We start from the raw sequence: 14,281 nt of genomic DNA on the forward strand, positions 1-14,281 counted from the left end.
GCTGTATACGACTGACTGTGTGTCCAACCACGCTGCGAAGTATGCCATGTTAGACATCGCACAGTCATACTATTGTGCGAGTGACAAGACAAGACATACAGGAGGTCACTGGAAGTTGAGAGCAACATGCACACACACACACACAAACCAATGCTGGAGCATACATACACAATAATATAACCACTCACAATGCAAGTTTCATGGTTTACTCTCCACTGAACAAAAAACAGAGCTTTCATTCAGCTCTCATCCAAAGGAATACACATTTTTCCCACAGCAACCAGAATCCGATTGGTTTGCTAGGCCTGTCAGACTGAGGCCTTATTTTTAATGTCTTAGCTCTTGCTTTAATGTTCACCCTGCGCTGTGGTGCCCAGACTGCTAAAGTTAAAGCAGACACAACTAAAGGACATAATCTCCGTTGTCACTAACTCATTTCTGTTGAGCTACAATGGATTTTTTTCCCCAGGTATTCTTCACAGGACCTTTTTTAGCTTTGTTAGCCTCAGGCTATTTCACTCAGGCACATGGGAGCTAGTAGTGTAGTAAACCCCACATTAGGTGAATCATCAACAAGCTGAAAACCTGAATTTGCATCTTAGAGAGCTTCGAGGCCACATGGTCTGCAGATATATGTGACTCAGACAGAAAACCATAGAGAAGACCAACTCATATGAGACATAGCTCATACGGTTATCTTAAAGAGTCTGACCCATTTTCTGAGTGGTATAAGAACCGGGTCAAACTGGAATCTGGACATTTATGTCGAGACAAAAAGCACGTTTCAGTATGTCGAAATCTGCCCATGCACACACAAAAAAGCTGAAATAGCAACTCTGTCAGAAAGTGCTGTTTCAGAAGAGGCTTTCCTTACATAAGCAAACTGCTCTGTAATTACACTGGGTGGATCCACACCAACCGAGAGAGGAGCGAGTTAGAAAGAGACAGTAAAGAGGAGAGCAAGTGGGAACAAAGAGAAAGAAAAGACAGCCACCGTTCACAAGTTTGAACTTTAATGGTGGGCTATTGTGAAAAAGAAACAGACAGCCACCCTCCTTAAAAGGGAAAGTTGAAGATTTTCAAAGCATATTGCAACCGTCAACAACCGAGGGCAAAGACATCTGAACCGTTTTTCCCACAGATGTTTTTTCCCCACTGTGAGAACCCAGATGGAGCCTCATGTTGGGATTTCTTTGCTGTGACACTACATGTCAGTGAGGTTTATGTATTTATTTATTTTTTATTGCTCACAAGCATCTTTTGAAAAGCTTCATTATTCACATGCTATCTAGTCCATGGATGTTAACCTAGAATTAGTTACTGCAGTCCAAGCAAAGCATGGACTGTGTGTGCTGAGCTTGTTTAATCCATTTTAGAACAAGAAAGATTCCACTGAGATCACATCTGAGGCCAGTGACCAAATTTACAGGTTTTTTTTCTCTCTTCATCTTTTTACCAAGTTTAATCAACATCATGTTGGCAGTTTTTTGTGTAACAACGCCAACAAAAAGACAACTAATCACTAATCCAAGAGAAGACCAAATACAAAAGGAAATGGTATTTTGGACAGTTAACTACGGTCTTGCTGAGAAGGAGAAAAGAGTATTCTTGCCTGTGTCTCTCCTTTAGTCTGTGCTGTGTCCCATCTCCCTATAGACTTTTCTTTCCTTTCCCTGGAGGTTTCTTCCTGTTAAAAGGGAGTTTTTCTTTTCCACTCTCAAAAAGTCCTTCCTCACAGGGGGTCGTTGAATACTGTAGGTCTTTACCTTACAGTAGAAAGTGTCTGCTGTTGTGATTTAGTGCCATATAAATACATCTGAATTGAAAATACAGGCTTAATTAGAAGCTACAGTAAACAGCACAGCTCTGTAACAAAAAGGCAACCAAATCGGCCTCTAAGCTTACTTTTAAAGCTCCAAGTTTAACAAATTAAATTTCAGTTTTTTCATTATAATGGCCACACCTCGCTAGTCCCAGGTTTGTCCCCTTTTGCCTTCAGAGCTGCATTAATTTGGCATTGCATGGATTCAACAAGGTGCTGGAAACATCCTGCAGATATTTTGGTCCATACTGATGTGACAGCATCACACGGTTGCTGCAGATTTGTCAGCAGTGATGTGCATCTCCCATGAACATCCCAAAGGTGCTGTATTGGATTGATTTCTGTTGCCTGTGGAAGCCATTTGAATACAGTGAACTCATTGCCATGTTCAAGAAATCCTTATTAGATGATCTGACCTTTGTGACACGGTGAGTTATCCTGCTGGAAGCAACCATTAGAAGATTGGTACACTGTGGTCAAAAAGGAATGAACATGGCCAGCAACAATACCCAGGATGGATTCATGTTTTCTTGTTGTTTGCACCCCATCCTGGCTTGCATCAAGAGTGCAAGCTGCTGGTTGTGTAATAGTGAGGAGGATATTTTCAGATTTGTTATTATTAAATGAGCATAGTTTAAACTGCTCAGCATACCTGAGTATTGTTTTTGGCCTTGTTTATTCCTTTATGACCAGCAGAAATCAAGACTCGTAAAACCAGACAACATTTTTTTAATCTTCTGTTGTCCAATTTTGGCGAGCCTTTGTGAACTGTAGCCTTAATTTCCCATCCTTAGCTGACAGAAGTGATCTTCTGCTGCTGTAGCCCTTCTGCTTCGAGGTTGTGCAACAATCCCATTTAGAGATGGTCTTCTGCAATACCAAACTTATAACAAGTGGTTATTGTTGACTTCCTATCAGCTCAAAACAGTCTGGACATTCTCCTCTGACCTCTGGCATCAATAAGGCATTTTCACCCAGAGAACTGCCACTCACTGGATATTTTCTCTTTTTTGGACCATTCTCTGTAAACCCCAAAGATGTGTGGCTGCGTGGGAAAATCCCAGTAAATCGGCAGTTTCTGAAATAATCAAACCTTCCCATTTTTCACCAGCAACCATGCCACACTCAATATTACTTAAATCACCTTCCCATTCTGACGCCCAGTTTGAACCTCAGCAGGTCAAACAGCACTAGGCTAGTTTTTTCATTGCTTTTGAGTGTTTTTATTAAGCTGACCAGCTGCTGGCTCTATACTAATGCTATCATGCAAATGTGAAAGTAGTATCACACCTAAATGTTTTCCACCCAAAGGATTACTGCAGAGATAATGTAATCTATATTGTTTTATATAGATGAACAAACTATACCCAGTGAGCTACTCCTAGTTATTGATTAAAATTACTAGTTAGAGAATGGGGACATGTTCTCTGCAGTCTTGAGGCTTTAAGAAGAAGAGCCATTAAGGATCAAGCCCAACATTCCTTTTACTTACTGGTTATACTTGAGACACTTGATCTACCTACCAAGTAAAAACTACACAATAGACATGCCAGTATATTTCCTTTATTTAATCAAACCACACTTGCGTCAGTATCATGGTTCCATAATTATCTTTTTAGGCTTAACCTCTCGGGATTTGTTTTCCAACTCCACCCACATAAAGTTGGAAGCTTCCCATGTGTCACTGATGCCACAGATATCAGCAGACAACCTTTTGATCTTTTGATTCATCCCACCGCTTCCCTCTCATCTCCAGAGTCTTTGGGTCATTTGGGCAGCACAAGCCATATCTTCACCCTTTCATCTCTCCGATACTTTTTTACCTCTCTCTCAGCAGCCAGCACTTTTTGGACCCCGCTAAACCTCTGCTGACCTTTGCATATCAAAAAACAAACCCTCTTGCACCCACACAATATCCTCTGTGTGTATATGGAGCTGACCTTTCCCTTTACTTTTAAGTGTGGTTTCAAAGAAAGCTGCACATTGGATAAGCTCCTTCTTCTCCATTGATCACAGTGTAAATGATTTGGATTGCACATTTTGTAGTTGATAGAAAACACTTCATTATACACTCACCTGTTCAACTGCTTGTAAGCACAAATATTTAATCAGCCAATCACGTAGCAACATCTGAGTATGCAGACACACTCAAAGAGACCTGCTGGAGTAACTTAAGATACTTTAAATGTGGCATGGTTGTTGGTCCGAGTATTTAAGAAACTGTTAATCTACATTTCCCTCAGAGTCATCTCTGGAGTTTACAGAGAAAGGAGAAAATATCCTGTGAGCAGCAGTTCTCTGAGTTAAATAGCTTGGTTAATGCTGGAAGTCAAAATGACCAGACTACTTCGAGCTAACAGGAAATGAACAGTAAGTCAAACAACCACCAGTGATGCAGAAGAGCATCTTTGAATGCACAACACATCAAACCTAGAAACAGATGGGCTACAGCAGCAGAAGACCACACCAGGTGCCACTCCTCTCACCTATGACTATGCTTGATAACTCAAACGGTAGATAACAGCAGCAGGAGGCTTGGGTTACTCCAGTTTATCTATGATTCAGTGCTGACTGAAAACATCTCTGATTTGTGATAACATGCAGGCACCCGTCCTTTATTTGTGAGTTCATAATAATATTCCAGGTGTAAAAAGACAAAAAAAAATGTTTTGGTTTTGTTTTTTTGGCTGTCTGAAGTAAAACCTATAAGTGGGAATAGTCCAAGAAAAAGATCCGTCAGAGGGAGAGTATTAGATTCCATGTGGGTGGCCTGATAAAACAAAGTCGGTCATAAATCTGGAGTTATAAACACTGTGCTTTTAAACCTAATCCATGGAGAGCGGAGCACAAACCAATCTCTATGCCTCTTTCCTTCTCTCTTACTATATATCCTGCCCTCACTTGCTTCTCCCATTACCTCAAAAACCCATTTCCTCTATAAACTTGGCTGGCCTCATCAATAGGATAAGAATGAACATAAGAGTTAAGAAATGTATTTCACGCCACAGTGAATCGCGGAACAAGTAAGATCTGTCCATGATGTGCAAGAAGTACACAGAAGCATGAACGATTTGGGGTTGGCATCCTTTTGAGTCCAGACTGTAATTTGTCTGATTACACGCACCAAACAGCATTTAATTACTGGCCAAAACTGACTTTGGGGCTTTAAATTGCTCAACGCATAATGACGAGTACCTACAACCTAAATGATACTACAGAAGCCTTCTAATAGCCGGCCCACATGACCAGTGTGCAGCTCTTTTGGGAAAGTTAAAGACGGTTATGCAACATGAAGCAAAGGGAAGATGGGCCGCATTCCTGCTGCCTGTTAAAGTGAAAACTACTGCAGCTGTAGGGGAAACACACACACACACACACACACACACATCCAGGAGGACTTACAACGCATCTCTTGGAGGCAAAGACAATATTTATGCCTCATCTGACCTATAAAGTGCTACTCTATACCAGAGAAATATGAATTTTACCCACATTGGGTAAGCTGTGGTTACTTTTTCCAAACATTTAATGAAGGACTTTACCAATGCATGATCAAACATGTTCAGTTTCAGCCATAAAATTAATATCTGTCAACATAATATTAAACATGTTGGTCAAAATTCTCTCATAGCACTGCCTTACATGAAAGTCTGGACATCTGCATAAATATTAATAAGATTTTTCCCCAGGCACTTTGAGTCTGAGGATCTAAACGTTTGTCAAACATGTAAACTTTAGAGAAGAAAAAAAAAAGCTAATGGTTATATTAAGATTTTACATTTTACTCACCTCTGGTTCAACAATAAACCAGCCTTTTCCTACCATCTGCTCCCATTACCTCTCATTCCTTCACTCCCCCCGCCTCCCTTCCTTCCCTCCATTTCAGCTCCCTCTCCCTGTTCTATTTTGATCCTGTAACTTTTTTTAAAACCAGAAAGTTTCCTTCCAACTCTCTCCTTTTTTTGCTCCCTGCCTTTCTCTCTCCGTCTCTCTCTACCTGACACTTGGCTCGCCTGCCTGCCGTGCACCAAGACAAAACGTTATGACCTCACTTCGGTGCAATGTTCCAGAGAGACACGGAGAGACAGAGCAGCGAAGGATGAAATAACAGGAGGTAGAAATATAGGAGAATTGGCATTAAAAAAAGATAAGTGGAGATGGGGTGAGGGTATAAAGTAGAAATGCAGCGTGGAGAAAAGAAAACAGCTATGATTGGCAACATCTGGATGAGGACGGGAGAAGAAATGGGGACTGGAATGATGCAAAGGGGCACGGGAGGAGGAGGAGGAGGAGAGGAAAAACAACAGAAATTAATGGGAGATTTTGATGTCAGGAAACTGCACCATGGCTGAAATAAGCCATGTCTCCAGAAAAGGAAAGAAAAACGCTCCCTCTCCCTGCAACATCTTCCTCCCGTTCTTCATCCCTCCCTCGCTTTAGGAACTTGCCTGCGATCCATTTTAGCTTGGCACTGTTGTTATTACATTCAGTCCAAATCTCTCTCTCTCTCACACACACACACACAGAGCACCAGTGCTGCAGGACCCTAAACACAGTCACCTGGCAAAAGTCTATGCTCTGAAGATTTGGAGCAAAAAAGAGGCACTGATATAGTCCAGATGAACAACATGCATGGGCTCACACATACACAGCAGTATGACTAAAGAGGATAAAGAGGAAACCAGTTTTATACACACGCGGGCGACACATAAATAAGAGCGCACCGGACACAATTGCATGCACATAGCCAGTACTGCTGGAAGTCATCAAACCCTTCAGTTACTGCAACAACTTCCCTTTTCCCTAAACCCATTTCCTGCCCGATGAGGGTCCCTCGCCAGCTACTGCTGCTGTCACTAAGGACAATCAATTGCAAACAAATGAAGAGCAAACGTAACTGATGCAAATATTATTATCAGTGAAACCAAAAACAGCCCCGCGGACTGGATGCTGAAGCCGTGGAGCGGCACGCAAAGCTACATAATTGTTTGTTTTGACCAAATAAAAACAACAAGGCTCAGATTCCTGAAGCACAGACACAGCGACAAATCACAAGTAACCACAACCACGCTAACCGGGACACAAGCGCGGGGCTGCAGAACAGTTGCTATGATAAACAAAAGCAGCTGATGATGTAAGAAAACTGAAGTCTTGGACGTTAGGTCTGCACCTTCCTGTCCTTCCAGGCCTCAGACTCCATGAGGTGTGCTCTAAGCAAGAGCAGCCATGCATGGCAATCAGTGACACACACACACAGCTACCTTTAAATTGTCTACTCAAAATGAGTAGAAAAGCTCCATATAAGTACCATTTTTCTTTAAGGCTTTCCCATGTTCTCTTCAGTTTCTCGACAGTCTCTCTTGACAGTTAGCAACCTTTATATTCCAATGATACAACAAGACAGACTGTCTCTCCCGGTGTTTAGACAGCAATAAGCAAATGTAACATTACATCAAACATCCACACGCATAAACCCAGTCTGTGTTTGGGAGAACTGTTTATTACATCCCCTCTCTATGATTCTGGCACGGAGACAATCGAAACTGGATGAAACAAATAAACGAAAACAGACTCGGCGGGCTTCAGTCCATTCCTTAATGCCCTTTGTCTGCAATCCGTTTAATCAAACTAATAACATCCTCTGATGTTTGTTTAAACACAGCTCGGCCTATAATGGCTTCTGTATTGTAAGGCCTGCGTCCAAACGTGCTCCGAAACTAGCCATACGGGTCTACCGAATGAAAGTGCTTCATAAAAGCAGAGATACACACAGGCACTGGGTGCAGCTGCACAACTGTGAGAGCAATCCAGCAATGCGATGCTAACAAAAGCAACAGGAGAAGCTCTTACAAGACTGGTGGAACTAGAAAATAAATGTTCAATATTCTACCAAACATTTCTCACGCTACATCTGTGCTACCTCGAGTAACAGTGAAACCTCCAATTTTGAAACATAAAAATTGAAAGTGTGTGTCTGTGTGTAATACTGGGTGTGGTGTTCATGGCTTCTTTTTTGCAGCTAACAATGGCACATTTATATAATTGTTCAGGGAAGTAGATGAGCATTTGAGGTTAAATCATCCAAACTCAAAGATGTCAGGTAAAAAAGAGAAAATCCATGAATAAAAGGTGACTCACCACTTTAGGCTTGGCTCTCTGTGGCGTGGGCGCAGATGGAGCGTCTTCCTTCTTCTGTGGTCCGGCTTCTGCCACTCCAGTGGGGCTGATCTCGCTGGGTCCCTCTGAAGCTGACACTGCGCAGTGTGCTGAAAGCGCTCCTGGGCCCTCGGGGTCCCTTTCAGAAGTGCTCAGATCAAGGATGTATTTCTGCGTCACATCCTCCAGCGAAGGGGCCTCATCTCCTGAAGGCCTGCTTCCGGGCGGGGGTTCTGTAGTGGATCGGACAGCAAAGTCTACCTCCTTGAGGGGCTGGAGTTGTGGAGGTGGGGAGATGGGGATGAAGGTGGTGGGCTCGCTGGTGTGGCGGGCATGCTTGGGTATGGTTTTGGGTTTGGACTGCAGTGGCAGTGGGGAAAGAGGAGATGCGAGCTTGGTTTGGTCGCTGCGGTTCTCGCGCCCCTCTGAGCCCAGCTCCGCCGGCTCAAATGGATCCTCAGGAGGGGAGAACATCAACCTGTTTGGACGTTTTCTGGTGGGCCGACGATTCATTCTGGGAGACAGAGCTCCGGCTAGTTTAAGGTCAAAGTTAAACTTCTGCACCTCGTCCTCTTCACCTTGGTCTATGACATCACCATCTTCATCATCGTGGTATTCAGAGGGAGGGGTGCTTTCCGACAGGGAGCGAGCCTTTGTGACTTTATTACTGCCATTCGGCTGCTGATGCAGATGCGCATGCTTAGGTTTAACTTCGGGTTCCCACAGTTCCTCTCTCTGCTCGCTCAGGATTGGCTCGCTGCTGGAAGGTGGAATCTGGCCCGGGTGCTCCAGCTCACTGATTGGGTGAGTGCTGCCAGTCTGACCTCTGCACTGAGGGTCATTTTGAGAAATAAAAGGGGCATCACTACGGCGACTGGGGTCACTGAATGACTTCTTCTTGGGGGCTTTGCCATTGCTGTGCTCATCTGCCATCAGTCTGTCCATCGCACCTGGCTCAGCCACAATGTTCCTGATCACCCCACTGTAATCCCGAATGGCGTCATCACGGAGCCCGCCATCACTGCAAACTGACAGGTCACTGGCTACGCTGCCCTTATATTCTGACAGCGTGCCCACAGCAGAGGCTTCTGGAGCACCTCCCCCTCCACCTTTGACAGACAGGGATCCTAACAGGTTGCTGTCCACAGAAGAAAAGTTGTTGTTCCCCTCTTCTGCCACAGAACAGCGCCGCTGAGGCATGGGGTCACTGAGAGAGCGGTAGACTGTAGACTCCCCATTTCCCACAGCTGATCCTGTTGTTGACTCTGCATTGCTGCCATTACTGGAATCAGAGCCCGCGTTACCAGAGGGGGAGAATTTGCGCCTTCGACGGACAGCGTTCGGGGTTGCGGGGGTTTCAGATCCTCCCCCTCCTCCCGCAGTGGCTGCTGACCCCTGCGACACGGCACTGTTACCGTGGATCCCCTCACTGACGTTGGCGATACCAGCAGCGGTGTTCTGCTCTGTGACAAAGCTGTCATTCTCAGCCACACGGGCAGGAAGAGGCATAGTGCGAGGCGCGCTCACCTCATTCAGACGATTTACACAGCTCAAGCTGTTCTCTGTGATCTTTTCTCCCTCCTGCTTAAACCCGTCCGCCTCATGGAGAGCAGACTGCTTCCATACAGTGACCGGCTGCTCTAGCACATCCCATGCTATTCTTGACCCCAAATCGACCCCTTCTGAGCCCAAATATGACCTATCCGAGGGGTCACCGGGGCCCGTCTCAGGCTCCGTCACAATCCCTTCATCTGTTAAACTCGACTCAGGGCCCGAAAGTTCATCCACAGAGCGGTCGTAGAACATGCTTTCATCCGAATCACCCTTCAGCGTAGCTCTCTCCAGCTCTCCACTCTGTCTCTTTGACTTCTCCCAGTAGTCTGTGCCCCTGCTGTTTAGCTTTTCCATCTGCATACTTTGTTTATCTCTCTCATCCCTCTCCCTCACCTTGTTCTCACTCTCCCTCTTATGTTTATCCTTGTCTTTTGTGCTCTCAAACTCAGCCCCTTGATCTCTCCTTGCCTCATCCTTTATGCCCTCCCCGGCCTTCTCCTTCTCCTCGATTGTTTTCTTAAACTTCAAACATTCAGCCCTAGAAATACTGTCACTTCCTCTTACAGCTACACAATCGTCGTCATCATCTTCCCTCGTGCTCATCTGGCAGATATCTCTAATGACCTGTCTGGCTTCCTGCACATACATGTCTTGCACTGGCATCGCTTCATCATCATCAAAATCACCATCAAATCCATAATCCCTCATTCTGCGCCCTCTCCCAACCCTAAAATCTCCCCCGTCACTTTCTACTTCCCTGTCTGACACCACCACCCTCCCTCCACTGCTCTCTCCATCCGAATCAAGCCGCTGCTCAGAGGAGCTCCTCTTTGTGGGGCCGCTTGTCAAGTAACACCTGGTGGCAGGAGCAGGTTTGTCTGAATAAGTAAAGGATTTTGCACGCCGCAAAGTGGCTGTCAGGTCTTTGAGAGACGGGCGGCGCCCCAAAGATAGCAGGGTCCCACCGTGAGCCCCTGAACCCATTCTATACACTGATGATGACCCCTCCCCAACCCCTGATCTATCCCCTCCACTTGATTTATGCACCCTCAGGCCCGGCAGGTCAGATTTGAGAAAGCTTAAGAGCGTCATAGTTTCTGAGGTGATATCAGGGTTGGATGTGGATATCTGGTGTTTCTCATTATCACTGACCCTACCCCCTGCTGTTATTTTCCTTAATCCCACACTCTCACCACCTCTCTTCCCTGAAGATAACCCACTTTCTCTGGCAGGTGCACTAGGCAACGATGTTACAGTTGGCACAATCTTGGGGCGCACACGCACAGGGGCGCGGGAGAAGTTGTCCCCGTGGCCGAAGCTCGGGGAGCGGTACATGGTAAAATTCCCATGGTAAGTTTTACTCAACACGGAAGACGCCGCCGCTCTACTAGTGCTACCTTCTGCTCCCCTCGCATTAAACAACACATTAGCTGCACGGTTGGCACAGCCAGCCAAGTCCTCCTCTTTCAGCGTCTCAGTGCTGGAGTACCGGCTGCTGCAACGTGACTCGCCAGGGCTGGACAGAAATGGGGGTATGCTGACCTTTGACACTCGCGACACACCCGGGAGCGTCACTGAGGTCACAGGTGAGGTGATGCGCTCCCACTGCTGCACCCTGGCTCTGTGACTGCTGGGTTCTCGTGCCGTGTGGCTCCGGGTTACCGCCCCCCCAAATTCCCCTCCTGTGTTTTGCTGGTGCTGCCTCTCTAGGTGCTCCATCGTCACGGCCGCATCACTGTCACTGTCTTCTGATTCGCCATCATGATCATCGTAGTCATCACGGCCTGTTATTAGAGCACCCCCGCTGACTTTCTTCTTCTTTCTCAGCGAGCGCCGGCGGACTGCCTCTCGGCAGTGAGGGCCTAAAGAACCAGGACTGTCCTCCTCGCTGCCTGAAGACCTGCCAATGGCCTTTGTGCCCCACCAGCCATTTTTACTGCGGGATAAATAGCTGCCTCCTCGCTCTGTGTCACCCCTCTCTCCTGCTCGGTAGGAGACAGACGGAGAGGGCTTATAAGAAGCACTCCAACTGCCTCCTCTTTTTCTCCTGGTCTGCTCCTCCTCTTCGTCTCCAGAGCTAAACCTCCAGCGGGAGCTGAGGGGAGAAGCAACTTTCGCTGGGTGTGTTAACTCAGTGGAGGGAGCTACAGTGGAGGAGGAGGAGAAGGAGGAGGCGGTAATGGCTTTATCTGGAGCTGGAGCAGAGGGAGAGGAGGCGGAGGGGGCTGGAGCTCTAGAGGAGCTATGTAAGGAATGTAAACTATCCCTGGGCAGCCCGACCCCCTGTCTATCCCTTCTCTCCCTCGCTGTCGGCTGGTGAAGAGAGGAGGAGCAGGAGGTGGTGTCTGAGCTCTCCGATTGACTCCGAGACGAAGCAGGACAGGGTTGAAGGTCAGGGTTAGGGTCAGATGTCAATCCTGTCGCTCTGGGGGCCTGAGCCGCCGCCTCAGTGCTGGGACTATGAGATCTGTATGGAGATGATTTAACCCCGTGGTAGCGACCACAACTGCTACCAGAAGTGTTTCTTCCAGACACTCTGTTACTCTGACTGCTTGCCTCTACGTCTGCCTCCTCATCATTTGAGTGCCGATGGTGATCGGATTTGGAGTAAAAGTGCAAACCATACGTCAAAGTCTCTTTAGCAGCACCACTCTCTCTGCTCTGTACTCCAGCTAGGCACTTGTCATGAAAGGGCAGGTCACAGCCTTCATTAGCTGAGCTGCAGGGACACAGTCTGTGTCTCTCGGAGCTGCAGGTGAGCTCCTGCAGATGGCCTCGGCCAGCTGCCTTTAAATCCTCACAAGCTTCAACAGTTTTGCCCTGCTGCAAAGGCTTGCTTTGCCTCTCATCAAACAGCTGTCTAATTTTAGTAACACTGGGCCACTTGTCAGAGTGCAGAGGGAGAAAGTCAGTGTAGTGTGTGGCGTGATAACTTCTGTGGGCTTTGCAGGGTGGAGGAACCCCTCTACTGCTAACATCCTCCTCTTCATCTGGAGTCAAAGTCTTTGTGAGCTCAGAAGGAGGTGCATTAATCTGGGAATAGTCTCTCTTACCCGACTTGCCGCCGCTGTCGCTTGATAAACTTCTAAAAATCCGCTTGTCGCTTTTCCTGTCCGAGTCTGAGCCTGACACAGAGTCGGTGCCCGAGTGAAACTTCAGCGCTTTGTTGTCTGAAAGAGGCTCTGCTGTTGCGCTGTCACTATCCTGGAAATATCCACCACCAACACCGCCGCTGTCCTCATGAAAAGTTTTCCCAGGTGGAACCCCGTCACTCCTGGAGCCTCGGGCCCGGGGAAAAGTGCTGCTCCCCCGCGTGTTCGCTGCACAGTCTCCCGGCGAGGCTGTGTGCGTCCTGGCGGAGCCGCTGCTGTTACTCCTCCTGCTGCTGCTGTTGCTGAACTTCTCAGTCAGCTCCCGGATGGATGGAGAAATGAAGGAGAGAAGAGTGGGAGAGCCTCTCTTTGGCTCTGCGGTTAGGAGGCTGGCGGTGGTGGCAGAGATTTTGGAAACTTTTCTTGACACACTGACATTACGCGTCGTCAAGGGCTGCTCTGCTTTGCTGGGCTCCGGGGGAAGGGCAACGCCAACTGCCTCCAAATCCCCTGATTTGTGTGGCTGCTCTTCCCTCCTGGTGGCGTCCCAGGACCCCAGCTTTCTGAAAGAGACGCTGCGATACACAGCCGCATTCTTCTCCTCGCTTTCTGCCATTGTTCATGTCTTTTGTTACGGCTCTCACACACGCATTGGCAACTCCACGGGTAGCTGTTACACATCCAAGCACCTTTTCTTAGTTGTGGTCCATCTGCAGTTTAACCTAACAGCAAGAAAAAGGGGGAAAAATCAGTGCTGGCAAAGCTTAATATTGCTCTGTAACGAGGCTAGTTAGGTGATAAATAAAGTGTTCAGTGAGTAAAGTAGGTGAGTGCTGCCCTCTTATCAAAAACTTACATGTTGTCGATTCCCGAAACCGCATCCGTGCCAAGAGAGAAAGCGATACAAGTTTTTTTTCTTCTTCTTCTTTGGCCCCAAATCTTCACAAACACAACTTCTCCATTGTTTTCCTCTCACTGTTTCTAAACGTGTGCCCATCGCCAGGCACGGGCCCTGCGCATCATTCCCTATTAATCCCCAAACTGTTTATGGACTCCCTGTTTTGGCATGATTTGCTTTTCCGTGACTTATGTTGTTTTTTTGCATGTAAATGCCTGAGATAGAGGCAGAGAGGGGGGTGGCTGGGCGGGACCAGGGGTATAGGGGCTGTCATAGCCCCCCTCGGGGATTGAGAGGAAAAGCTTTTTTTTCCCTTTTTGATAGGAGAGGGGATATACTGTGGACTAACAAGATGTAATTATAGCTCTTTCCCTTGCGAAAAAAACCCCAACACACACACACACACACACACACACACACACAACTCTAAGTGTTTTAGATACTCAAAAAATATTTATTTTTTATTTAATACCTACAATTTGGACCTGCAACATCTTTAAGAAACCTAAAAGATGTCAATGAAACCATAGGTGCTGATTTCCGAGATGCATTCAAGGTGTTACGTTTAAAAATCAGCCTTCAGGGGTGAAAAATTCACAAAGGAAGGCAAAGAGGTTGATTTACTGCACAGCTCCAGCAAACTTTGGTGTGATGGTGTTTGTGAATTAGTGTGTCAGCATTCGGGGGGAGCTGGTGGTGTTGGTGTGGTGGTGGCAGGGAGGATAAAAGTTTTCACTCGTGCACAATAACCCCTCTGTG

The 14,281-nt window shown here is 46.7% G+C and overlaps 1 protein-coding gene across 1 annotated transcript in view; it reads right to left on the reverse strand.

Moving 5' to 3' along the window:
- Nucleotides 1-13,769, reverse strand: part of LOC120443642 (rho guanine nucleotide exchange factor 17-like) — a 65,808-nt gene extending 52,039 nt beyond the window's left edge. The window contains exons 1-2 of the mRNA XM_039622698.1: nucleotides 13,481-13,769; nucleotides 7,961-13,346 (exon numbers count right to left, since the gene is read on the reverse strand). Of these exons, the coding sequence (XP_039478632.1) occupies nucleotides 7,961-13,240 (5,280 nt within the window). The 5' untranslated portion in view covers nucleotides 13,241-13,346; nucleotides 13,481-13,769. The remainder of the gene's footprint in view (nucleotides 1-7,960; nucleotides 13,347-13,480) is intronic.
- Nucleotides 13,770-14,281: the final 512 nt, after the last annotated feature.

The sequence above is a fragment of the Oreochromis aureus genome, linkage group 14 (genome assembly GCF_013358895.1).
Source record: "Oreochromis aureus strain Israel breed Guangdong linkage group 14, ZZ_aureus, whole genome shotgun sequence".
Classification (NCBI taxonomy): domain Eukaryota; kingdom Metazoa; phylum Chordata; class Actinopteri; order Cichliformes; family Cichlidae; genus Oreochromis; species Oreochromis aureus.